Source organism: Podarcis cretensis (assembly GCF_951804945.1).
Source record: "Podarcis cretensis genome assembly, chromosome: 13".
Classification (NCBI taxonomy): domain Eukaryota; kingdom Metazoa; phylum Chordata; class Lepidosauria; order Squamata; family Lacertidae; genus Podarcis; species Podarcis cretensis.
Window position 1 is genome coordinate 8,775,778 of NC_137182.1, and position 27,786 is coordinate 8,803,563.

The window sequence follows — 27,786 nt, forward strand, 5'->3', positions numbered from 1 at the left end:
TCAAGCTACAAAAATATCTTTAATTTTGTTGTCCTGCAAGCCTGGAATGCTGCAAGCTAGGACGGTTCCACCTTCCCCACATGAGACGATCTTTAAGTTGCTCCAAGAAATGTTGATACAAGGGTAGGCTTCATGAATTTTCGGACCTGAAATGAAACAAAATTACAAATCTTCTACAGAGCTTTATTTTCCAACTATGCCACAACCCCCCAAAATCACTTGGCTACAGGGCGATTTATAACATTATGTTAAGTTACTAACTAAAAGAACATCTGTAGTCAATATAGCCACGCAATGATTACTATTTGGGTGGAAATGTTTTGTTGACATGCAACAGATGGTAAGAAATTCTCTTAATTTTAAACCAGGGAAGATGCACAAACTAGTAATTCACTACTGTTTCACTTGCTTGTATTAAAAAAATGGAGACATTCTCTTTCATTTTCTCAGTGCGTTCACATGTAGTTTATTATTATTAATTATTATTATTTTAATTGCAATTTACAAGCTGCTTTCCAGTAAGACCATATAGGTCACAAAACATCTGGAAAAAAAGCTATATTATCAGCTTCGCTGGCCCTTTCCCTCCTCTCTGCTCATTGCTAAAGGAAAATATAAAAGACAGAAGGAATTGTTGTTGCCGCTGTTTTTAAAAAACTCTAAACCCTCTCTTATTTGCCCATGCCAGTTTGCCAACACTCTCTTCCCCACGGTTTTCTTTTTTCTTTTTAAAATAATCTTTATTAATTTAAATTACACACATATACAATACTACAAAAAGAAAATTAAATTTAAAAAAATTAAGAAAAAATAAAAGAAGAAAAAGCTGATTTATGTGCATAAAAAAAACTTAATCTTCCTAATTAATACTTAAATAAACACTTAAATAAAAAAAGACTTCTGACAAATTTCTAATGGTCTTCCCCACTGTTTTCATGCATGTTGTATTTAAATATAACTCTCAGCAAAAAAAAACAGCAACAAGTGTTTCCCTCTTCCTTTTTAGTTCAGTGAACCTCAGCTATTCCAGTCTGCTTGGTGCCAACTGATGAACAGGATTCAGTGCGGTTGCAACTTTTGCGAGGGCTAAATTCCCAGTAATGGCACATCAAGGGAAAATCATGCAAAGTCAGAACAGCCCCTGGAGCCACCCCTGTCTTGAGCTCTTGCAAGATCGGGGCTGTCCGAGATCTCTTGCAACCCTCCCAGAGCCCAGGAAACAAGGCAGAGTGCTTTAAAGCACTTTCTCCAGTGGGAAAACCCTTCACAGAAAGAGCTTTAAAGTCCTTTGCCTTGCTTGGCAAGCTCTGGGACAGTTGCACAAGAGTTTGGGGGGCTTCCCCAAGGGTAGGCAAGGACTTCCTTTCTGTCTGTCTGTCTGTCTGTCTGTCTGTCTGTTTGTTTGTTTATTAGGGGGCCATCCTCATAATGCTATGATTGAGCAAGTAAAACCTGTGTAAATTGCAATCCTGCTGTATCAGGATTGCTTATCTAGAAGGCTTAACCGTAAGCCACTCTTTGCACCTGTCAAAGCATGGAAAGAGCACAGAAAAATAAAATAAATGAATAGTTTACCACCATCCAGTCATTCCACTCATTAACCCAGCCCCAATTAATATTCACGCAAGCAGGATGAGTCTAAAGGCCCTACAAGCAGCTTTTGTTAATCTGATCCTGCCACTAAATGGAAGGAGCTTTAAGTTTTTCGGCTTATTGGCTCCACCTGCTGGTGCATCTTTGAAGAGTTTCTAGCAATACTGATTTACAGTGGTGCCCCGCAAGACGAATGCCACGGAAGACGGAAAACCCGCTAGACGAAAGGGTTTTCCATTTTGGAGGTGCTTCACAAAATGAATTTCCTATGGGCTTGCTTCGCTAGACGAAAATGTCTTGCGAGTTCCTGCGGGTTTTTTTTCCTTTTCCCCCCTTTTTCTAAGCCGCTAAGCCGCTTATCTGCTTATCCGCTAAGCCGCTAAAAGCCGCTAATAGCGCTAAGCCGTCAATGGGCTTGCTTCGCAAGACGAAAAAACCGCTAGATGAAGAGACTCGTGGAATGGATTAATTTCGTCTTGCGAGGCACCACTGTATTTCTCAAATTTCCTCCAAGGACCTCAAGGTGACATATGTGTCTGTGACGGAAAGCACGGGCAGACCTGAGTCTGGTGGTGCAGCGCAGTGGATTTCTGCCAGAGCGGTGTAGCTGACAGAGTGCTGAACTGCAACCTCGCTAACTGCGGGGACAGCTAGCCAGAAGGCGGTGAAAGACAGCACTCAGTGAGAGAGAAAGAAAAGCAGTTGAGAACTGGGCTCCTGGCATTCAGCTGGACAAAAGTTTAGCCCCTGAGCTGTGTGTGTAACATCCACCCCAGGGGAAAGGTCTACAGCCAGAGAAAGAGATTAGTGTCTTTTGACATCTTTCCGCAGGGTCTGCAAGACAAAGCTGTTCCGCCTGGCCTTTGGTTTGGACTCGGTCTGACCCTTATGTTTCCCTCCCCTTATGGTCTTGATTTATCAGCTATTTTAAAATGAGGCTGCGTTTTAAATTGCATTTTAACCTGTATTTTAAATTGTGGTTTTTTTTATCCCTCTCTTTTCCCCCTATAATGTTTTTATTGTGATTTTATTTTATTGGTGTTAGCCGCCCTGAGCCCGGCTCTGGACGGGGTATAAATAAAATTATGTATTATTATTATTATTATTATTATTATTATTATTATTATTATTATTTTGAGAGTATGCAGACAAGTGAGAAATAGGTAGCTGAATTTGAGACAGGAGAAGTGGAGCTGTGAGGGAAGACTCTACTTGGGTCTCAGTTCGGTAAACAGGGAACAGAACTTCAGATATAAACTTCAGATATAAACCCAAAATAATTTAAGAGGGGTGTGGTGATCCCCTGGTCTCGGCAGTGAGATTTATAGGTTGGGAAACTGACAAAAGGAACAGCCTTGCCTCAGAACCCAAGTATTAAGACTTAAGTCAGAGCTTCCCAAACTTTTCAAGTTGGTGACAAAATTTTTGGACATGCATCATTTCGCGACACGGTAATTCAGTTTTACTAGCAAATTGGAGGTTAAACTAACTCTTTTCCAGCCCCGGGAGGAGCACAGGGAGCATTCATGTGACACACCTACACACTGCAGCCAACACAGTAACGTGTCGCGACAGTTTTGAAAGCTCTGGCTTAAGCTTTAATACCTCAATGTTTACTTCAAAGAACTGAAGGAAATATAAGCTACATGTTTACCCTCTTGTTTAGAAGCCTGCAACATCCACTGAATGCCATATATACGCGTAAGTGTGTTTACTGTTTCTTGAAATAATTCTATCTCCTGACACTTCTTTTGTTTTACCAATTTTGTTCTTAAAATAAAACCTTTTATCCGTTTAACTTTTCATAAGTCTCCCAGTGCCAGGGTTTTCTTTAAAGAAGCAAAATAGTAAGGGAGGGCATGCCTCATTTTATCCTCAGTGGAGACTCAGAGTGGGTGTGAAAAGATTAAAGAACCCAAGGAAACTCTACATTTTTCTTACCTGCTTCCTTTCATTTGAGTGAAGAGGACAACACATTCTTTATTCAAGAGATTACGTAGGTTGTACACGTTCCCTACAATTAAACAGAGTGATTCCATTATAGGACAAGTCTACCATTTTATAAATGCAAAAATCAGATGGTTTTCATTTCACTTATAGTTGGATATTGGTGGGGCATGCATTGTAATGGACCTGCTTCCTAAATATCACCACTTTAACAGTGTGCTGTCCAAAGCTTAAAGAACACTGGAGAAGTCTTTGGGTCAAATTAAAAAAGATCTAGTACAAATACAAGGGCTCTTGATCCCCCCCACCTGCACCCCCATTTTTGCCAAACACTTCCCTGTGCCTTACCAAATTACATTTCATTCTGATTGGCACATTAGGGGCTACAGTGGGAATGGAGTGAGTGGGAAGGGGACCTATTATGTGACTAGAGCTCCACACACAGTTCTTTGGATATAAGTCATTTTACTCAATTTATTATTACTATTATTATTTATTAAATCTGCATACTGCCCTTCAGGGATGCGGGCGGTGCTGTGGGTTAAACCACAGAGCCTAGGGCTTGCCGATCAGAAGGTTGGCAGATTGAATCCCCATGACGGGGTGAGCTCCCGTTGCTCGGTCCTGGCTCCTGCCAACCTAGCAGTTCGAAAGCACGTCAAAGTGCAAGTAGATAAATAGGTACTGCTCTGGCGGGAAGGTAAACGGTGTTTCCGTACACTGCTCTGGTTCGCCAGAAGCGGCTTAATCATGCTGGCCACATGACCTGGAAGCTGTACGCCGGCTCCCTTGGCCAATAAAGCGAGATAAGTGCCGCAATCCCAGAGTCGGCCACGACTGGACCTAATGGTCAGGGGTCCCTTTACCTATACTACCCTTCATCCAAAGATCACAAGGTGGTTCCCAACATAAAAATACAAAACTATGTTTCCTAAGTACCACTTCCTCCATTGTATCCAAGTGCAGAACATTTTATACTGAATTCAAATAATCAATTGCAAAAGTGTCAGCATTAATTGTAAAAATAGCTAACCCCACACCTGCTGCTCTCACAGCCTCCCAAAAGGGCTACATCAACCCAGTTTAAACAACAGCTTGGGATATGAGCGGCAAGGTCTTCTCATCTGGTTAGATGCTTCACAGCTGACTGCCTTACTTCTCCTCCAAAAGGCAGAGAGGCAGCAAAATGGGAATGATGGGGAGGCTTCTCAAAAGTGGCAGGAGACGAAACACGGCTGATTCTTCCTCTGGTCTCCTTCCAGGTGTTGTGCAAAGAGGTAAAGGAAAGGTGCATTCTTCCAGTGCAGGGACACCCAATGTTGCTCTATGCTTTGCAGAAGGCCCAGAAGGAATAGCAGGAAGAAATGCCGAACTACTCTCGATTCCTCTCTTGTTTCTTCAGAGGAACACGTCAAGTGCCCCTTAGTCATGCAGTCAGACCAGGGGCATACGAAGTGGGGGGAGGGCCGCCCCAGGTGCCACTCGGGGGGGGGGGGAGGTGTGACAAGATGGCCCCTACCTCCCTCCAGCTGTAGGGCGGCTGAGGGGGCACGCAGTCAGTATGGGCGCTGCTTGTGCAACATCCATATGGGCTGCCACTCACATGGTGACCGTACGGGCTGCTGTACATGCACACTCTATACAGAATGCTGCACATGCGCACTCCATAAAGACGTTGCATATGTGCCACCGGGCGGTTCGCCCCGCCCCTTGGCGTCCTGCCCCGGGTGCCGGAGAGGGTTCCTCTGCCACTGAGCCAGACACAACGTATGCCCCAACATTGCTCAAGAAAACAGGATCATCTCCTTCCAGACACTTATTCTCCCCCTTCTGCATTCATCTTCACCTTAGCCCTTCCCCCTCTCGAAAACGCTCATTATTTGGCAGATGATCGGTACACTTACCCGGCGGGATAAAAAAATAGTCTCCGGCAGTCAGACGGTAATACTGGTCATACAGCATCAAAAGGAGCTTTCCACAAGAAATGTGAAAAACCTTCAGAAAGGAAAGCCATAAACGTTACTTCACTTTTCATCTTAAAACTTGTATAAATAAAGTATCATCAGGCTGTTAAAAGCAAGTAGATCCAGCTTTTAAAAGCACAACAGTTTATCCACCCAAACAATGGTTTTGGATACTTTTGGTGCTGTGAATGCCTGGGCGCTACTGAAGGGGTGGGTGGTTGAAGGGAACCAATATCCTGAGCAATTTCCTACGACAGACCTTTCCACTGCCACTACTCGGCACAGAATCAATACACTGGGGAGGTAATCCAATCTCTGTACAGCTTTACCTGCTGGCATTGCATTATGAGAGAAAATACGTTTTCTTTTAACGAAAAAGCAAGCTGCCCTTGCTTCAAAGGGGAAATCCATAAAGTAATGAATTATTAACTCAGCAGCAGAAGCTTATGGCGATGGGAAAGCAAAGAGTAAATACACCATGCATTGCAAAGAGTGTGATGGATTCATTAACATGTACAGTCATTTTTGCCTTGTTAATGAAAGAGGTGAGGGGGCAGAGTTATCTCTGCCACAAACCCATCCGGAAACTGCTCCAATAATTTTCCTTGTTGCATAAAAAAAAAGTGGGGGTCTACCACAGGAAGCCATCTGACTTAGCAGTGTTCTTACGTACTTCTTAACAGAACATCTTGAACTAGCAATCTTAGAACTAAAATGTATTATTTTTGTGTTTCTTAAGATTGTGATGGTTTTGGCACATATACACTGACAAAGTTCTGTTGGTGTACTCTGAAGTGACTCTGATTGTTTGCAGTTGTTTTTTTCCCCCCTGTAATTGTGTAACTGTTACATGTGATACAACAACAACAAACTAAAATGCAGAGTTCTAGTTTTCACAAATTAAAAAATATATTTTCCATCTTGTATCATATGTAAGGCATAGTGCAAGATTCAATGTAGCATGAGCAAGAACCCATTCAAAAATGGGACTTGTAATTTTTCTGCTTCCCGCCCCCAGAGCCCTGCACAACCAAATACCTGTTTCAGAGGATTGAGGGATCCTCTGGAGATTTGTGGGGCACATGGGGGGCAGGAAGGGCAAAAAAAGAGAAACCAGAAATCCCAATGCACAGGTGGATTTCTGCTGCACAAGCAGTCAGACGTCACTAGATGTCAGCCATAGAATTTTTGCAAATGCATTTCAGATTTCAACTGTAAAACGTTGACTGTGACTAGCCTGTAAATTCCAGTGACAATCTGTTTTCTGTTTAAAAGTGATGGGCACTCGGACTAGATAAAAATTAAAAGAAAAAGATTCCACCGTTCTGCATTCAGCTGAATGGATGGTGGATCAACACAGGAAATCGATACCCTTTGTCAGGGTATCTCAAACTTCTGAGGCACATTATTTCCCGATTTCATTAAAAGCCCAATTCTTTTTTCCATGAAACTCGCTGTTTAGATCAAACATGCCTCCTGACTGGAAGCCCAAAGCAATGACTCATGCAGAGATGCGGCAAGCAGCCTCCTCCAAGGTATGTTAATTCTGTTGTGTTTGCAGTAGGATCAGCAAAAATATAATGGGCAGCCTCCTCAGTAAGCAGGTGTTTTGGGGCTTATAGGATTGTTTAATCATTTAAGATTTCATAATACATACAAGTGTCGCAGCACATTCTTTGCCCTGCAGAGCCTTGAGATACTTGACCACAGAAATGCACATGTCATGTAGATCAGTGGTGTCCAAACTTTTTTCCAAAGAGGGCCAGATTTGATAAAGTGAAGGGCCGTGAGGGCCAACCAAAGTTGTTAACCTTTTTTTAGGACTGAAGTTGTTGAGGTTTTTTTAAAAAAAAAATTGCTCCAGGAAATAAACAGCCACAGGAGCCAGACTGAACCGACCAGCAGGCCGAATTAGGCCCCCGAAAGACTTTGGACATGCTTGATGTAGATTGACAACTGAGAAAAAACAGTTGCTCCATCTCACAAGAGGGAATATTAACAAAACTGGTAAAATACCAATATGATAGCATACATAGGAAAAACGTGAGAACTTAACAATTCCATGATGCAGAAACATATACAATTTCTGGTATACTCACCAGTGTATCTGTGTGGGAATACTGAAATCCCTTTTCTTTTAATGGCTTTAGTATCAGTTTGCCGGCAGAAAAGAAAGGGGTATTCAGCTGTTTGTATATGGACACCGTCTCATCATTGATGAAAAGCAAATGTGAATTACTCCTGCTCACACAGTCTGTAACAAAACCGGAACATAAATACATGACTTAATATTCATAGGAGATGACAAGGTCAGATAATGTACACTGCAATATAATATGTGCTATCTTAGTCGTATGCAAAAACCTGCTTACTTCATCAAAAGGTAATCATGCAAAATTCTGCGGCGCACTAAAAGTTTGCATTGCAGTTAATAATAATAATAATAATAATAATAATAATAATAATAATAATTTATTTGTACCCCGCCCATCTGGCTGGGCTTCCCCAGCCACTCTGGGCGGCTTCCATAGAAACCAAAAATACAGTAAAATATCACAGATTAAAAACTTCCCTGAACAGGGCTGCCTTAAAATGTCTTCTGAATGTCAGGTAGTTATTTATCGCTTTGACATCTGATGGGAGGGCGTTCCACAGGGCGGGTGCCACTACCGAGAAGGCCCTCTGCCTGGTTCCCTGTAGCTTTGCTTCTCGCAATGAGGGAACCGCCAGAAGGCCCTCGGCGCTGGACCTCAGCGTCCGGGCAGAACGATGGGGGTGGAGACGCTCCTTCAGGTATACTGGGCCGAGGCCATTTAGGGCTTTAAAGGTCAACACCAGCACTTTGAATTGTGCTCTGGCAAAATCAGAGAGTTGTAATATTTAAGGTAAGTATACTGTATTCAAAAAGTGAAATATGAAAAGCAAAGGAATGATACAAGCAGCTCTGCATGGGGAGGGGGGGGGAGTATATGCAGATCATGGTTCTTGAAACGGCCACAGAGCAAGTTTTCAATATACTTGCTATTCATACCTTTAAACCTGTGTCATATTACTCACCTAGAAGAACCTCTTTATTGGTATCTTTATCAAACACAACAGCTGGCTGAGAAAGACTTTTTAAGGAAACAGTTGAGTCGTCGGGTACGTCTGCAAAACAGAAGTACAAACAGAATTGGATCCCAGGTCATATAGTGGTTACCCAAGAGGCAGGGCTGGATAATTCAGTCAACCTGACTACACTTCTAGATGTGAGCTTTTGGAATAAATAGTCTTCAGGATTAAGTCCACGCAGGTTGTAAGTGTTCTTTGCAAGTCTCATGAAATCCTCCTCTAACTGCAGTTTGTCTAAGTCACTGCTCCTTTTCTGATCAGGAGTACTTGTGCAGAGCTTAGAAACTACTTGAAAGCAGTGAGGCTGTTTACCTCTGCCAAAGCCCAGCAAAAAGTTAAGAGATGTGCCCCCACCAACTTCATATTTTGGACTGAGGCAGATCCTATGATTAAGAAATATGCTTGGAACTGGCAAACTTATTTGTGGGTCACTGAAAGCAGATCTTAGACAGTGAAGGGCTGTGAATTTACTGCAGGTTGACTCAAGTAAGTTCATAATACTGTTAAGGCCTTTGCTCTGGTCAACTCAAGAAAGCTCAGGGCCTAGAGAGTGACTCCTTTGATTAATCTTTACTATTAGTAGAGAAGAGGTTTCACAGCTATCTTTATCTGCCAAAGTAAAAATTACATCCATATTCTAATTAAGAACACCAGTTAGCATGTGATGTGCAGTATTTATCCTTTGGAAGTTTTCTTTAGAAAAAGGAAAGTGTGTTGCAAGGTCAGGACCAACAAGGTCATTTGAGCACACAGTATACTATACAGTAAGATGTTAATACTAAAAGTAGCATTTGAACCTTTGCTATCTAATGAAGAATACTTGGGGTTTTTTTCCCAGTGCCCCCCATATACATATGTAAGTGATTATCATACCAAACTCCAGAAGAGGTATTGTCCTTTTAGGTTTTCGTTTCCTGGGTTCTCTCTGTTCAGGTGATATTACCCCATCGACTACAAAGCCACCTGAAATAACAATTAATTTTAGGAATCATTTCTCATAACCAGCTTAGGTTATTTTTGTGTGAATCATGGGATGATGGAATAACTGGTGAACCACTAGCAGATTAATTCTTATCAAGTCCAATGAAGAAAGCGGTCTCCCATTAGGATAATAATAATAATTTTTATTTATACCCCGCCCTCCCCAGCCAAAGCCGGGCTCAGAGCGGCTTACAAGCAATAATAAAAACAAGTTGAATGATTACAACTTAAAAACAAAATTAAAATACAGCATTAAAATACTGAATCATTAAAATATTAAAATGTAGCCTCATTGCAGGAGAAGGAAAAGAAAAAAGAGAGGGAGGGAATCAAATAGGCTCCAAGCCAAAGGCCAGGCAGAACAACTCTGTCTTACAGGCCCTGCGGAAAGAAATCAGATCCCGCAGGGCCCTGGTCTCATGAGACAGAATGTTCCACCAGACCGGAGCCAGTGTTGAAAAGGCCCCGGCTCTGGTTGAGGCTAATCTAACTTCCTTAGGGCCCAGGACCACTAGGGTGTTGCTATTTACGGACCTTGAGGCTCTCCATGGGGTATACCGGGAGAGGGGGTCTTGTAGGTACGAGGGTCCTGGGCCGTGAAGGGATTTAAAGGTCAAAACCAGCACCTTAAATCTGACCCTGTACTCCACCGGGAGCCAGTGCAGCTTGAAAAGCACTGGGTGAATATGCTCCCATGGCAGAGACCCCGTGAGGAGCCTCGCTGCAGCATTCTGCACCCGCTGGAGTTTCTGAAACAGCTTCAAGGGCAGCTCCGTGTAGAGCAAATTACAGTAGTCAAGCCTGGAGATGACCGTCGCATGGATCACTGTGGCCAGGTCGGGGCGGGAAAGGTAAGGGACCAACTTACAAGATGTAAGGATGTCTTACAAGAAACACAGTTCAGTACTAAGTGCCTCTTCCTAGGATTCTATTTCACAATTCCTTGATCATACCTCTCAAACTGATATTGGGCAAGAGAAGAAGTTTATGGGGTGGTTTTCTGGATTTCAAATGACTCCTACTTGTGGCAAACTCAGCGCTGTCTGAGAATTCCACATTTGACACTCCTGTGGTCAGACTCCATTTTACTTTAATGTGTTAGTTTCCCATTCTAGCTCCCTTCTACAAATAAGAATTTTCTTCTTGAAGCAGGAGGCGCACAGATTTTTTAATCATTACCGCCACTCTTTTATGTTAGCTTTATTAGCTACTGCATTCATTTTTGATTACATTCACAATAATTTTGATTAAAAACACTATCATCAAAGTAAAAATAATATTGACAACTGATAATAGAAATAAGATCAAACATAAACTAGTACTCTTTGTAGGAACTACACAGACATGTTACCAAAACCTAAATTGCTAATTAAGCTATATACTTTCTTTGGAATAAAATGAGATCTTGAAATTATGCTTGTGGGTTAAAAATATGTTCATAAATTCTGGCTTATCTAAAGAGTGAGAGCTGCATGCCTGCTGTTAACTCTCTCTTTACCAAGCTGAGAAGAAACAGCTTGAGACTTTATTCTTGTGCAGAAATGAAAGCTGTAGCGGCATTTTGTGTATATGCCTGCTCAAGAGATATCTCCCAATATATTGGGAGGGTCAGGGCAATAGAGCAAGTGCAAAAGTGGCCAGAGTTCAACATACCATATTTTTCGCTCTATAGGACGCACCCGACCATAAGACGCACCTAGTTTTAGAGGGGACGAACAAGAAAAAAAATATTCCCTCTCTCTGCGCAGCGCCCCTTCAGCGAAGCGGCAGGAGAAATGGAGCCCCTTCCATTTCTCCTCCTGCTTCGCTAAAGGGGCACTGCACAGAGAGGGAAAGCTGTGCAGCGCCTCTCCAGCAAAGCGAAGCCAGGAGAGCAAGAGGGGTCAGTGCGGGAGCTCCCACTGTGCTCCAGAGGCTTCGGGCAGCCATCCCTGAAGCCGACCCCTCTTGCTCTCCTAGCTTCAGTGAAAGCAACGCGAAGCTTTCGCTGAAGCCATGGAGCCTGCATTCGTTTCATAAGACGCACACACACGTTTCCCCTTACTTTTTAGGAGGGGGAAGTGCGTCTTATAGAGCGAAAAATATGGTATTTAAAGAGCACTGGTATACATGCTGAAGAATGCTACAAAGCACTCAAAGTCCACATGGTTTTCAATTGCAAGCAACATGAGAGGAACACTCAATAAAGGGGAAATAAAAAAAGTGGTGCCCCTGCCACCTTCCAAATGTTGGAAGGCAAGTATCTGCAGCGGGGAGCCTGATGTGGTCCTGCAGGCTAAAAGGCAAAGGACCTCTGGGCAGTTAAGCCCAGTCAGATTTGACTATGGGGTGCAGCGCTCATCTCGCTTTCAGGCTGAGGGGGTCATGTGGCAAGCATGACTAAACCGCTTCTGATGCAACGGGACACCGTGACGAGTGCTACAGCACACGGACACAGAGTTTACCTTCCCACCACAGCGGTACCTATTTATCTACTCGCACTGGTATGCTTTCAAATTGCTAGGTTGGCAGGAGCTGGAATCCCGTTGCGTGGATTCGAACTGCCGACCTTCTGATCTGCAAGTCCAAAAGGCTCAGTGGTTTAGATCACAGTGCCACCTGCAGGCTACCACACCATTTAAAAAGCCTCTATCACCAGGGTCCTAAATAACACAGAGAAACTACATGAGCCCTGCAGGCTCCCTGCTGCAGATAAGTCTGCCTTCCAATATGTGCATGGCAACAAGAATGGGCATGGTGAGGTAACAGAGGGGGCAGAGCTAAAACATTCTCCACCACCCTTCCTGACACAAGGGAAACCACTAATATATAGAGCTATAGAAATGAGATAAAAAAAAATTACAATGCCATGCATGACAAAATATATATTTATTTTTTACACTGAGCTGACTTTTACTTTTAAAGCATTCCCCAACAACCACATAGGGCTGCATTGCATTTGCCACAACCAGTTAACATATATGAGCTTTGTATAGAACCTCACACCTGAAGGTCTCATCTTGTATTTCACACGTTCTCCTCGCCAGTACTCCAATGGTTTAAGACGCATTCTTTTGGTCCGGCGAATATTGGGCGTGTTGGAAGGCAATACTAATGAACAAGACAGGTAATGAGAAGCAGATTTAGGTTGGGTAAAAACCAGAAGCGGAACAAAAACACACATACAAGGATGAAAATAATGTTTGGACCTGCCACACACTTTATAATCCTGCAGCTTAAAATAATAGATGCAGTTTAATGCAGTGTTAGAAAATTATTATTTGTTTTTCTTCCTCCCTCCCCCCCCCACCCATGGAATTTGGATCAGTATATCTGCCTCCAGTCCCACTTTAAACTTTGCAATAGGCTAGAGAGGCTGTGAGAGTCAAGGTCAGCTAGCAGACTTTATGAACCAGCAGTTTAAATGATATCTGCACACTCAAAGGTCGAAAACTACAGCCACTACACAATTGTGGGGAGAGTTCCTCCCACCCCATATTGTATTAACCAATTTTTACAGAGTTCAATCAGTATTTGCACTGTCCTCTCATGTGTTCCTTAACGGTGATTAGGTGGGCCTAACTTTAAAAGAGCAGAGCCATCTAGAAGTAGGTGGCAGGTGGAAACATCTTCTCTGGCCCTTTGCCTGCAGAGAACTGACACCTCTCACCATTTCTGTCTCCTGACGACCTTTAGTCAGCATGCAGTGAGATGCTGGTACTGGCGTTGGCCCAACCAAGGAAAGTGAGGCGGCATGAGGCAACCTGAAGGCAGTCTAAGGCCCACTGGTGGGTCCCAGCCCTCTGTGTGAGACACAGGACACTAGGACAGTGTCCTCATGCTGTTTGACTAAGTGAACTGCCACAGCAGCCATCACTGGCACCAATTCAGAATAAATGCATGCATGCTCTCTCTCTCTCTCTCTCTATATATATATCTCCCCAGTTCTAAGACTGGCAATATGCCTTCTTAACATGCCATCTTGCAGACAGAGAGATCAGAGTTCATTTGATGCAGTCTTCATTTAAAAGAAAGAAATCTTACTCATTTTGCGCTTCAGTGCATTTAAATAAGTTACACCTTCCTCCTCTTCCAAGTCTTCAGATTCATCTAAATAGTAAAATACAAATGAGTAAGTATTTTTAATATCCCACCCCTCCCTCCAATCAGCAGAGGGGTAACACAAATTAACTGAAAGAACCATAGAACAATAAAATCATAATCAAACCCACAACAGAACACAGTAAAATCAGTCAGTTTTACCTCCCAGCTTTGAGCCATCCACTGGAGTAGAATTTCTACCCTTTTATTACTGATGAAAATATTAAAGAGTAGCAGGCTCAGAACAGAGCCCTGTAGGAACCATTGGTGAGCGCAGTTTGACTCATTTTCCAACCAATTGTGGATCTACCTGATCTTCTGGTCCATCTTTAACCAGTGTGCTAACCACATGTTGGCTAACCACTGATTGACAAATCAATGCTAACCACTGATTTACATATTTTTCTACATGCGGGTAGTCAGTGTGGTGCTCTCCATATGTCCTTGAGTTACGGCTCCCATTGGTCCCAGACAGTAATGACAGGAATTTTTGTATAACATTTGAAGAGGACCTGATCAGCCCCACTTGCTCTACATGATGCCCTGGGTTTCAATGACCGACTCATTCAAAGGGGCACCAAAACTATGTGAGTACTTTTCAGTGTGTTATAGCCTTGATATTTGGCACATGTTTAGTCCAAGAGGTCCAGATTATCGGAAAATAGACGGTTTTAAAGAGGGTGTCATGATTAAAAGTTCTTCCACAACCTCCCCAAAAGCTGGGACTTGGCATACATTTAGCCCAAGTCACACTGACTGCAAGAAAACACTGGAAGTTGGAAAACTTTGTACTGAATGCTCAGAGGAGAGGCTAACATTTACCTCACAGTGAAGGCCAGCACAAAGCAAGCGAAGCCAAACATGAAACACAATGTTAGGGCTGTGGTAGTTCAATTGCCTCTTCAGGATTAGGCCTGTGACTGCTTCATCAAGGAACAAGCAGTTATTGCTTGAAGGACGCAAGCGCCATTTACTGGCACAGAATACATACATGTATGTGTCTCTTTACAATTACATACATAGATATACAGTAAAAGGAACTCAAAGAGCATACCAGACCAATTAATAAGCCATACCTGATGCTGAATCCTCCCTGTTAACAGCAATATGATGTTTTGAAGAAGTTTTAATTTTAGAAACAGGGCCACTTAAAATAAAAGAACAATGATAAAAACCTTAGAGAGCAAAAAAATCAAAACAATTTATCCATGCAAATTAAAAGTACCATACTAAAAGAAATTGTATGTAGAAAAAAGAAGCGTTTCATAGAAAAAAAGGTGACAGGCAACGAGAAATGGTTAACTTATCAAGAGTATTAGAGTGGACTTGTATTTAACTTTCCCCTAGGTTCAATTCTATTGCTTTCCATAACCTTAAACATGGCCTAAGGCATCAAGGATGAACTACAGGACTGAAACTCTGATTTGGATATGGTTATAAAATTCTAGGTTAGGAGCAAAGGAAGAAACACAACCCATGTACTACACGCCATCAACTGCAGCAAGAACATATAGTGGGTTCTATGAGCAAAGGCAAAACTGAATAAAGCCAGGACCGTCCCCCCTCCAAAAAAAACCCTACGTGACCACCCTCACTTGTCTGAAGCTGGCCTTGCCCTCCACCTTGCTTACCAGATTCACTCCCAGAGCCCTTGCGCCACCTTCCCAAAGCCAGGTAAGAAAGGTAACACTTTTTTTACTGGCCTCTAGGAAGGAGGCACGAAGGCTCTGCGAGCATCCCAGAACCCGGGTAAGTGAGGCAAAGGACTTAAAAGCTCTTTCTGTGGCAGGTTCCACCACCCTCACCCCCCCCCCCCCCAATTTACTTATTTTATTCATTTTTGGGCCATGCACCTAAGGTCATGATTGATTAGTAAATTACGCCTAAGTGAAGGGCCCATTGTATTGATTTAATATTTATACACCCCTGGAGTCAAAGTAACATGCAACATAAATGGATTAAAGCACTTACTGCAAGGAATGTGTATTGCTGTTTTTTCGTTCCATAGAAGTATTTAATATTTTTTCTGACACATACTGTTCAGAATAATCCTCTTGGTAGAAGACAATTCCACTTTCTTGAGCACTTGCTAAGGAAGTCGGTCTTAATTCCCGTGGCAAAGTCTTCCTTGGTTTGCTTATTGGTTCACAGGGGCTTCCACCCCCTTCAGAACTCTCGTTTTCTGATATCTGCTCTGAAACCGGCACCCTCTTACTTCCTCCAGTGGCTTCACCCTCTTCACCACACTGTTCTTCTCCTCCATGCTCGCTTTCAGAGCTATCACTCGAAACCAGCACCTTATTTTTCCTTCTAGGTCTTTTAACAATACTCATTGGGGTTTCCAAGTCTTTTTGAGACAGCGTTCTTTTAGGCTTTCGCCTCTTAGCTGATTTGCTGCGTGACAACCTTAGGTCTGTATGTGTAATGGACTGCTTGCGCTTTGATAATTTCCGCCCCCGAACAGGAGCAGGAACCTCAGCGTCTATAGACTTTTGACGCCTCTGTGGGGACACAGCTGCAGGTGTGCATTCTTGCCTAAAATCTTCGTGAATTTCTACCGATGGCTTCCTTTTTGAATGTATTTGTTTCATAGGTTTTTTACTGCAAGGTAATTGCTCACCTGTACTTATCGCAGATGATGGGGCTTTCAAAACATCGTGGCCTGAAGAATGAATCCGTTCCGAGTGCACCTCTACAGGACTTGAGGAATCTTGGCAGCCTTCATCACGCGATACCACCAAAGGCTTAACTTTTGAGCAGCTCTGCTTCATAGATCGCTTACACTGGGATGACTTCTGGGTTGTACTTACGATGGCCTGTGGCTGCAATGAAAAATCGTGGTCCTGCTCCTGTAAGAAAAGAAGGTCCCCTGCGTGGCTTCCACTTGCAGACACTTGGCAATCCTCATCGCATATACCGACAGATGTCTCACCTTTGGAAAGTGTTTGCTTTCTTACTTGTTGGATGGTATTTACAGTTAGCGGCGAGCGGTCGCCTTCCACAGTGATTCTTTCATTAGTCCTTGAAACATTCTGCATTCCGTTAACAGTTCTTTCAGCAGCGTTAATTAACTTCGGTTTGCTTTGCTTTATTGGTGCTGGTGTAACAAGATTCTCTGATGCCCTTTTATTTTGTCTTCTGACACTCTGCTGCTTAGCTCTTTTTTTCCCTTCAGACGATGCAGATATTAAGTTGACTTTCTGTTGCTTTTTGTTCCTTGGGGATGTTGAAATCCAGGATGTAGAACTCAATCCAAATGATTCCTCTATAACAAACTCGCACTCGTCTTCTGGCTCTATACTGGCTGTATTTCTGGGAAGGAAAGGTAGGTGCTTGATTGCTTACATATCAGCAACAGCAAGAAAGAAAGCAAAACAACCCCACATACCCCAAATGTTATTCTCAGAGATGCTTCTGTTTTGAGAATACACCCAAATCAGTAACCATTTCATGTTGTATTATTCTAAGTAAACTTCAAAAGGTTTAGGTCCACAAATCAGGTACCCTGGCTTCTGATCTGCTTCAAGTTTTAAAAAGTTTCTGCATATATATATATATATATATATATATATATATCCCCAATAAGGGAAGGAAATTGCCGGCCATGAGAACTCTTGCGTCGGGATTTCAAAACATTCATTTTTCCCTCTCTCCCACTTCCTCCTTCCTTCCATCTGCTTTCTGACTGGTTAAGACTTACAGCTTATAGATTTCCCAGAAAGCCCATTTCATGTCTTACTCCTTGGCATAATAATAATAATTTTTTACTGTATTCATACCACGCCCTCCCCGGCCAAGACCAGGCTCAGGGTGGCCATATAAATACAGTAAAAACATTTAAAAAACAAACAAAAAAAACCACAAAAAACCCCAGTTGATTAAAATATAAGTTAGAATACAGTTTAAAATGCATCTTAAAATGCAGCCTTGCTTTAGTGGTACCCATAGATCAAAGCCATAAGGACAGAAAACGTCAAATATTTACCGGGGCCAACTATCCATGCTGGTCCTACATGGGCCAGCAAAAAGAGCCGAGGGAAAATTTATATACAAAATCCCATATAAGGGATTCCATCAATAAATAAATAAATGAGGCCGGAGGGGCAGGTCTTGTTGTTTGGGCAGCATACACAATGTCCAGGCTTGTGCCCCAGGGACATCACTTCACTCCTGTTAACTCAGTGATTTAACTTCACCCCCAGAGGCACACTCCATTGTTTCCAGAGACAGACGGATGCCAACATAATTCGGTGCCTATGTTTCAAATTACAAATGCTCAAACACCTTACACAAAACTAAAATACAGTGATATTATGCTTCCAGTACAAAACTTATCTCACCGTTCTTTAGAAGATCTTGTCATGGCGTCTAATGATGCTACAGGCTCTGGTATTTTCTTTTGACAGGAAGAGATAGCAAAACATGCTGAAAGCTCCTTTGTTTCTTTCCTTGCATGATGCTCCTCAGATTCTCTAGCATCTGTGCTGCTCTGTAAATCTTTATCAGGTGCCTCTTCATGCCACCTTGGGCTCCTTTGGGAGGAAAGGTAAGATATAAATCCAATAAATAAAAATAAAAATGCAACCAAATTTGGGGGGTGAATTAAGCCACGCTGATATTTTGGTTTTCCAGGTTTATCTCAATACTCTGAAACAACCTCTGAAACCCAGTGCACCATTTCAGACAAAACCAAGTCCTTCTTCCAAGCCAGTCCAAACATGTATGCCTTCAATTACTATAGAAGTTGGCCATTTGTTTACTCATCAGTGTGATGTTAAGTGGGAACATAAATATTGCTGCACAATATTTCACTTTCATCAGAGCTTACATTTCCGTATGAGATTTCTCTTTGTCCTCATTCAGGAAAGCAGGTATTCCGAACATCACCGGGACATCCTCATCTATGGAATCCACATGCTCACTGCTTGGTGTTTCAGCACCTTTTAACGTTGCCACATCTGTTTTAACGGTGGAACAAACCAAATAAACAGAATAGTGATAACTGTTACTATTTCTGACCTAAGAACTATTTTTATTCCACACTATTATCAGCCAAGGGACGTGGGTGGCGCTGTGGGTAAAACCTCAGTGCCTAGGACTTGCTGATCGCATGGTCGGTGGTTCGAATCCCCGCGGCGGGGTGCGCTCCCGTCGTTCGGTCCCAGCACCTGCCAACCTAGCAGTTCGAAAGCACCCCCGGGTGCAAGTAGATAAATAGGGACCGCTTACCAGCGGGAAGGTAAACGGCGTTCCGTGTGCTGCGCTGGCTCGCCAGATGCAGCTTGTCACGCTGGCCACGTGACCCGGAAGTGTCTGCGGGCAGCGCTGGCTCCCGGCCTATAGAGTGAGATGAGCGCACAACCCTAGAGTCTGTCAAGACTGGCCCGTACGGGCAGGGGTACCTTTACCTTTTTTTTATTATCAGCCAAACATTGCCTGCCCAGACATTTTTCATTATTGATTTTTAAAGGATGTTCGTTGTAACTACATTTTTTTTTAAAATGGATTTGTATTCTCCTGCTCTCCTCCAAGAGAAAAGTGTATATTGAAACATTTAAAAGCTAAAGCTGCAATGATGATTAAAATGGTCTCACTTAACCAAAAGTATACCACTGATTATTCCCACCTTTCCACCACCTTTTGAGGGGGTGTGCTTCAGAAGGGCAGGCTCATCTTATTTCAAAACATCACTGAGGCTTCTGCATGCCCTGAAGAGAGAAGGTGATGCTGTTGACAGATGAGCTCTGTCATCTTTTGAGTGGTGGGTGGTATAAAGTCTCTGCACTATGAGAAAGAGGATGCCAGAGTTGGCGGGAACTTTGAATAGCCAAATAGGCAATGGGGGAGCAACTAGGGAGTTACTGTTTAGATCAAGTGAAGTTTCACTGGGGTGAAAGGCGCTGCACCTAGCTGGCCACATCTGAGAACAGGTTACATTTTTTTTTCCTTTTCAGGAAAATATGCCTCAAGTAATCAAAGTAGCTACAGTGGTAGCTTGGTTCTTGAACTTCATCCCTTCCCGGAGCCCATTCAACTCCTGAAACCGTTTGCAAACCAAGGCGCGGCTTCCAATTGGCTGCAGGAGCTTCCTGCACTCAAGCAGAAGCTGCGTCGAAAAACGTTCACAAACCGGAACACTTACTTCCGGGTTTGCGGCGTTCGGGAGCTATTTTGTTTGACAACTAAGCCATTTGAGAACCAAGGTACCACTGCATTTTGTGTTGTTTTCCAATTAAGTTTGGAATATTTCAATAAAGATTTTCTATCTACATGGCTTGAGGGCATGTTATCTTTCATTTTTAAGATAGTGCAAAGATGAAATATCAAAACAAATCTCAGACTAGAAACAGATAGGCCAACATCAATAGAAACCGAAAAAGAAGCAGCAGAGAAGACCTGTCTCTTGCAGCGAGCCACCTAACCTCCAAATGTGGCAGCCCCCCCCCCCCCCCCCGATCATCACCTCAGACAGATTCCAGGTTTATACAGGAAAGGTTGGACCTTCTCATATAGATGCTCAGACTTCAGGTGAAACCCCAAAGAAAGGCTATTTTGTAGTTATGGAGTAACTCAGTTCACACATGGCCCCTATGTAAGCTCTATAATGAACGGCTGAAGGATTTCCAAAATTACACACACATATGGAATAAGGTATTTAGTGTGAACTGGAACTTCAGACCTGAACATTTGTACTCAAGTGGGCTATTCTGTTCAATCTGTCCTCCACCTCCCGCCCCCATGCCATTTTGAAAAGCAAAATTTCATGTGGTTTCTATGTGCTCCATTTCCATTTAGTTCTGTTCTTTAGCTCCCCTCCCACCTCCTTGCCCCCAGAAATTTTGGACTGAAATGTGCTACCCCTACATTTTTTTATAATAAAACTCACCTCTCTTCCACTTCCCTCACTTCTTACATGGGGAATGGAAACAAAGTGGAGATCGGAACTGCTACGTTCACTTTTCAAATTATCTGGAAATGATCTATGTTTAATTTCAATTTTTTTGTACTTCAGTACATTTTGGTAGCATTAACGTACAAAAGACCGATGTTTTAATATCCTCACCCAAATGACTACCAGTTGAAAAATCATGCTGCCCACCTGAAATCCTGTCATTTTCTTCTTCTGATGGTAAGATGTTGGTATTAAATACATTCTGCACATAGCTAATCTTATTTGGTTCTGGCTCTATCTGTTCTTCCTGACAATCAAAAGGGCAACATAATAGAAAAATACACTGTTAATAAACACAATAAAAACAAGCTTCACAAATAAAATGTTGTTTCTGAGAATTGAGCTGCCTATGCTGGCTATCTTATACAATATCAATCTTAATACAGGAGAAAACACACACAGTGTGAACATCCATGTTGAGGCTACACTGTTGTGAACAGCTCAAGGAGCTCATGGCTCCTGCAGTAGTCATGGAGCTGTCCCAATTTTTCATGAGTCTAACCAACGTGGTAAGTTACGGAGGTAGTAGAGATCACTAGCAAGAGCACCTTCTGAGTTGTGGAACTCTAAAAGAGTCATCTATTGCCACATTTCTTATCTTTTTTGTGTCAGGCATAGCGCACACACATATATCATAAGTCGCAACATACTGCCAGGTCAAAAACTGTGAAACCAATATCATGATACCAACACTCGGTCAACGGTTCACCCACAGTTTTGTCTGAATTTAGCTTCTGTCTATTAGCAACCATTAAAGATGTTACAAATCCAACAGAGCAGAACAGCAGCTAGGATTTTCTTTTCAAGGCAGCCGTGGCTCTGGTCTGCAGATCACTTTTCCCTCAGATTAGCTCATATGGGCTCTTAGATTAGCTTATATGGGCTTAAGGGGGTAATGTTATAAAATAAACCACCAATAACACCATGTCCATGTCAGAATAACACGGGTTAACAAAGAAAAAGAGAATTTTAAACCAGCAGCATAACAGAAGTGTCACTTTTTCAATCGAATCAACTTCAGCTGACCAAACGTGACTGGATATGTTAAGTGACATAACATACATGGATACATGGATACATGGACATTCACAAAAAAACCATATTAAACAGAGAAACAGCTTACCTTTCTCCCATGAGATAGAGTTTGACTGAAGTCTGAGCAAGGGGATGAGCAACATGATATGCTTGGGGAGCATACTGTATTTTCCTCTGCACAAGCTAAAGAGATTTGGGGGGGGGGGAATGGTTAAGTAGAAAAATCTAGTAGTACCCGCTCGTTGGTTCTTTTAGCTAGAAAGGGCACAAATATCCTAAGTCAAAATGCCATTTTTGAGGGATTCAAAATTGTGTTTGCCAACCTGCCAGGAGTGGAAAATATAACGAGTAAGATTCCTCAAGAGGAATACGACTGTGTGGCATGAAGCTTGTGGGACAATTCTACACAGAGCTCAGCAAGCCCCCCGATTTAATGGGTTTGGGTACATCTCATTCTCCCTAGGACTGGGCTCTTAGCACAGCAGCAGGGAGCAGCTTTTTACAGACCATGAATTAGTTGATGACATGATAAATCATGGGTAATTAAAAGCAAGAGCTTCCAAATTTATTTTTCTGGCCATGCTGAAAGAGGGAGAAGGAAGCATGAGTCCATGAGAACACACTTATTCATGTTTCTCTAAGCCATAGTGTCAGGGAACTGCCATCGGAAAGACAGGCGGTGGAGGAGCTCTCAGAAGTCAGGAGAGACTCAGCAGCGGCGGAAGGCAGCAGCAGGGGGAGAGTGGGAGATCAGGGAGAGAGAGAGACGAAGGAATAGCTCAGGGAGTCTTCCAGCGATAACAGCGGAGAAGTCTCAGGTCCTCCCATAGGTACACCCACTCCTCGCCGGAAACTGTCGCGCCGAGAATCTAGACGACGCGTTTCCGTCAAGGAGTTTTTATGCTGGAGTAGATTCCGTAAACGCCCACTGTCGGATTCTGCCAGCGACTGAGGGAGCCATGCTTAAGGGCTCTGCTAAAAACAGAGCCTTGCTAAGTTGAGCAAACTCTGAGGAACTAAGCTTTATGCACAAGCAGCTCATCATCCCATCACACATAGCTTACTGTGACATCTGAACAATAGTAGTAGAACCTTAACAAGTATCAGAGAGAAACTGATCTAGAAAGCTCAGAGAGGCTCCCAATTCATGTCTTCCTACACCACTACAAGCACATCCTCTTTTGCCTTTGGTTATACAGGCAACAGCCGTTTCAGGCACATCCAATTGATGTGTGCATCGTGCCAACGCTGGAAGTGGCCAGAAAGGGGTGTAATAGGGGCGTAGTGGGCTTACATGCACTCTGCTGACACATGTGGGGATCAGGAACACAAACCCCACTCAAAACGTTCACTACCTGTATTTAATTTAGCATTTAAGATTTATTTATTTTTTAACGAACCAAGTGAGTTGCCTATGAGATTGCCTACATCCTGCAATCTTTAAGGCACCATAAATCTTATTGTTCTTGGAAATGTGGAATTCTTTTTCACTTTTGTGGCACATGGGCAGGAATTTAAACTACTGTAGCCCTTTAAAACAGCCCTTTAAAAACAGCTTTTAAAACACAGCGCATTTATACGTTCTGGTACAAACAAGATGTGAAGAATTTGTGGATTTGGCCCGTGGTTCTGACTACAGAATCTGATAGGTTCAGAAACTGTGGCAAGCTTTATTGTAGTGGGATTGAACTTTATAGCTGACACGAAAAGAATGGTTCACTACCAATCCCAATCCACAATTTGTGGAATCATGATCAAACTATTTTTTTCAGAACAGTTCACATATTGCATACTGCATTGTAAACGATTCACAAAACAGGTAACTTACATGTAAAGCAGTCTTGTATATATTTCAATACATTTTCTCCTTGCTGTATATCAGGAACTTTATTTGCACTGGCAGGAGGGAAAGACAAATGATATGAGTGACTTCAAAAATTATTCCAACCTGCAGATATTGCCTTCTCAGCATATTGATAATGCTGCATTATACAAAGCAGTCAAACAACAGTGATTTGATTTCATGATGGGATATGCAATGATTGAACTCTATTTGAAAAGTGGTTTACTATTCATTAGGAGTAGGGATATGTTCAAGAAACACAAGCTCAATCATCAAATTTCTTAGGTGTGTGGAATTAGTAGCACAGTTCTTTTGATCCTGGCTGATATGAAATACTGACATATGAGACACACTTAAATATTGAAAGCTATCCACATTTTTGATTGCTTCAGAATAATAGAAGTTTAATAAACAAAAGTTAATTACCGTTGTTTGCTGCAGTATCTTGCTCTGTAGTTATCTTTTAAGTGATTCTGATGACAAAAAAGAAATAATTCTTATGAATATGCTTCTTGAAAATGACAATATTTATTGCAGTAATCATATGCCACGAAGCTATACAAAACATAATCAAGGCAACTCAAGGCTGCACACAAACAGCAGAAGTTTGGAGAATCATAGTGAAGGAAGAGCCAGCTTCAACAGAAGAAGTAAAATTATACATTCAGTAATGAACAGTTTGAAAAAGCTGTCCTGTATTTGAAGAGTGATAGGACTTGCCGTTAGGCAGCTGCCTCTGGCAGCTAGAGTGTCATGAAAAGGCAGCAAGTTGTTACTGTATTTCTTTAATTATTGTTGTATTTTCACTTCACGGGAGAAGGGAGGCACTTGTAGGATGTTCTCCGTCAGGTGCCAAAATAACTTGACTCACCTAGGGTACTAAATATATTGTCTCAGGGACGAGCTTTTTATTTCCTGCTCTGCCTCCGGCAGAAAGATGTTTTAGCATACATTATACAGTGGTACCTCGGGTTACATACGCTTCAGGTTACATATGCTTCAGGTTACAGACTCCGCTAACCCAGAAATAGTGCTTCAGGTTAAGAACTTTGCTTCAGGATGAGAACAGAAATCGTGCTCCGGCGGTGCGACCGCAGGAGGCCCCATTAGCTAAAGTGGTGCTTCAGGTTAAGAACGGACCTCCAGAACGAATTAAGTACTTAACCCGAGGTACCACTGTAATCTTACTCAGCTGGTATACTTTCAATTGATGGTAAATCTTCTAAGACATTTAATCTGGCAAGCAGAACCAGGTTTGGATGTCTGCTATCCATTTTATTATATATTATGCGACTGGAACTTCAGGATGAGGCAACACCATGTAGTCAAAAGAATACAAACTCTCGGAAGTGGGCATCATCCTCTATGCGGATGAGGTGGGTTGTTACATCTCCGATGTAAATATTTCAGGAGAAAAATCAGATGAGACAGTAAACGAACACAGAGCTTTTTCCAGATGCACCTTGCATTTAGTACTAGATCTAGTACAAATTTACTAAATAATGACACCACGAAACTGATACTAAATGTCTATGATGTTACTACCACTACTAAACCTTTTTGTTATACAATTATTGACAAAATGTTCATTACACACACACACACACACACACACACACACACATATATATATATATATATATATATGAACCATCTCAGGGACACTTGCTATTTTATGCCACCTGTCCATATTGGTGGCTGTTTTTAAAAATGTAAACACGACCAAAATCCATGTTTGTTCCTTTTTCAAAGAGCGGCTTCCCTTCCAAGTTTCCTGCAACTAAATCTGCTCAGGTCGCAGAAAGAAAACGTTGGAGCCGGAATCATTCTGCCCAAAATGCGAACGAGACGACCCACAGTTTAATAATAATAATAATAATAATAATAATAATAATAAAAGAAAAAGGGGGGTAGGGGTGATAGATATCCATAGTGAAGTCAGGACATCCTAGTAAACACTGGCAGGCCCCAAAAAAGAAAGAAACCGCGATAGGTTAGTTAGCTCCATGTTACGTCAAGCGAACTTTTACGGTTCGAATCCAGTCGAACGACGGGAGAAACGAGGGGCGAAACTGAGGCGAAACTCTTTTTCTTTCTTCTTTTTATGTTTAATTTTGGATTTTGGATTTTCCTGTGTGTTTCTTTACTGTTTTGTAACCCCCTTTTCTTTTTTTGTTAAAACTTAATAAATATTATTTCAAAAAAAAAAATGGAATACAAAAAAGGGAGGTGTGAGGAAGTCATGAAAATAAGTTTTAATGAGTGGTAAGATACTAGAAAGAGGGATTCTTATTTTTTCTTTCTTCTTTTTATGTTGGATTTTGGATTTCCCTGTGTTTTCCTTTACTGTTTTGTAACCCCTTTTCTTTCTTTTTTTGTTAAAACTTAATAAATATTATTTCAAAAAAAAAAAGGAATACAAAAAAGGGAGGTGTGAGGAAGTCATGAAAATAAGTTTTAATGAGTGGTAAGATACTAGAAAGAGGGATTCTTATTTTTTTCTTTCTTCTTTTTATGTTGGATTTTGGATTTCCCTGTGTTTTCCTTTACTGTTTTGTAACCCCTTTTCTTTCTTTTTTGTTAAAACTTAATAAATATTATTTCAAAAAAAAAAAAAGGAATACAAAAAAGGGAGATGTGAGGAAGTCATGAAAATAAGTTTTAATGAGTGGTAAGATACAAGAAAGAGGGATTCTTATTTTTGCTTTCTTCTGTTTATGTTGGATTTTGGATTTCCCTGTGTTTTCCTTTACTGTTTTGTAACCCCTTTTCTTTTTTTTTTTGTTAAAACTTAATAAATATTATTTCAAAAAAAAAATGGAATACAAAAAAGGGAGGTGTGAGGAAGTCATGAAAATAAGTTTTAATGAGTGGTAAGATACTAGAAAGAGGGATTCTTATTTTTTTCTTTCTTCTTTTTATGTTGGATTTTGGATTTCCCTGTGTTTTTCTTTACTGTTTTGTAACCCCTTTTCTTTCTTTTTTGTTAAAACTTAATAAATATTATTTCAAAAAAAATGGAATACAAAAAAGGGAGGTGTGAGGAATAAGTTTTAATGAGTGGTAAGATACTAGAAAGAGGGATTCTTATTTTTTCTTTCTTCTTTTTATGTTGGATTTTGGATTTCCCTGTGTTTTTCTTTACTGTTTTGTAACCCCTTTTCTTTCTTTTTTGTTAAAACTTAATAAATATTATTTTTTTAAAAAATGGAATACGAAAAAGGGAGGTCATGAAAATAAGTTTTAATGAGTGGTAAGATACTAGAAAGAGGGATTCTTATTTTTTCTTTCTTCTTTTTATGTTGGATTTTGGATTTCCCTGTGTTTTCCTTTACTGTTTTGTAACCCCTTTTCTTTCTTTTTTGTTAAAACTTAATAAATATTATTTCAAAAAAAAAATGGAATACAAAAAAGGGAGGTCATGAAAATAAGTTTTAATGAGTGGTAAGATACTAGAAAGAGGGATTCTTATTTTTTCTTTCTTCTTTTTATGTTGGATTTTGGATTTCCCTGTGTTTTTCCTTTACTGTTTTGTAACCCCTTTTCTTTCTTTTTTTGTTAAAACTTAATAAATCTTATTTCAAAAAAAAAAATGGAATACAAAAAAGGGAGGTGTGAGGAAGTCATGAAAATAAGTTTTAATGAGTGGTAAGATACTAGAAAGAGGGATTCTTATTTTTTCTTTCATCTTTTTATGTTGGATTTTGGATTTCCCTGTGTTTTCCTTTACTGTTTTGTAACCCCTTTTCTTTCTTTTTTTGTTAAAACTTAATAAATATTATTTAACAAAAAATGGAATACAAAAAAGGGAGGTGTGAGGAAGTCATGAAAATAAGTTTTAATGAGTGGTAAGATACCAGAAAGAGGGATTCTTATTTTTTCTTTCTTCTTTTTATGTTGGATTTTGGATTTCCCTGTGTTTTCCTTTACTGTTTTGTAACCCCTTTTCTTTCTTTTTTGTTAAAACTTAATAAATATTATTTTTTTTTAAAAAAAAGAAAGAAACTGAGGCGAAACTGAAGGCTGTCACGAGCGAAATCGCCTCACGAGAGTATTGATTTCTAATTATTTCCTTGATTTTTTGAGGGGGGGGAGACAGATGCCCCCCTCCCCGCCGCGCCCATGTTACCCCCCTCCCTGCCCCCCATTTCCCACCCCTCCCCCTCTCTCTTCCCCCTCACCGCCCCCCCCCCCCCGTCTTACCAGGGAGTGCATGGCGGCGACGTTCGGGCAGCCGGGAGGGGAGGGGCCGCCTCCGCCGCGCGGGACTTTTCCTCTCC

The 27,786-nt window shown here is 41.5% G+C and overlaps 1 protein-coding gene across 2 annotated transcripts; it reads right to left on the reverse strand.

Moving 5' to 3' along the window:
* On the reverse strand, positions 1-27,786 carry CENPC (centromere protein C; the record flags this gene model as incomplete). Of its 2 annotated transcripts, XM_079949417.1 has the most annotated exons (17): positions 27,710-27,786; positions 23,933-23,979; positions 23,492-23,559; positions 21,752-21,846; positions 20,776-20,875; positions 18,505-18,634; positions 18,017-18,208; positions 15,648-16,988; positions 14,753-14,823; positions 13,620-13,685; positions 12,582-12,686; positions 9,489-9,578; positions 8,562-8,651; positions 7,604-7,758; positions 5,445-5,535; positions 3,535-3,607; positions 1-146 (listed from the first exon to the last, which is right to left on the reverse strand). In XM_079949417.1, exons 1-17 carry the CDS (start codon positions 27,719-27,721, stop codon positions 131-133), a joined length of 2,742 nt encoding a protein of 913 aa, XP_079805543.1. In that variant the 5' UTR covers positions 27,722-27,786. The 2 variants fall into 2 exon arrangements, with proteins under 2 accessions (XP_079805543.1, XP_079805544.1); XM_079949418.1 differs by lacking the exon at positions 1-146 and having other exon boundaries at positions 3,531-3,607.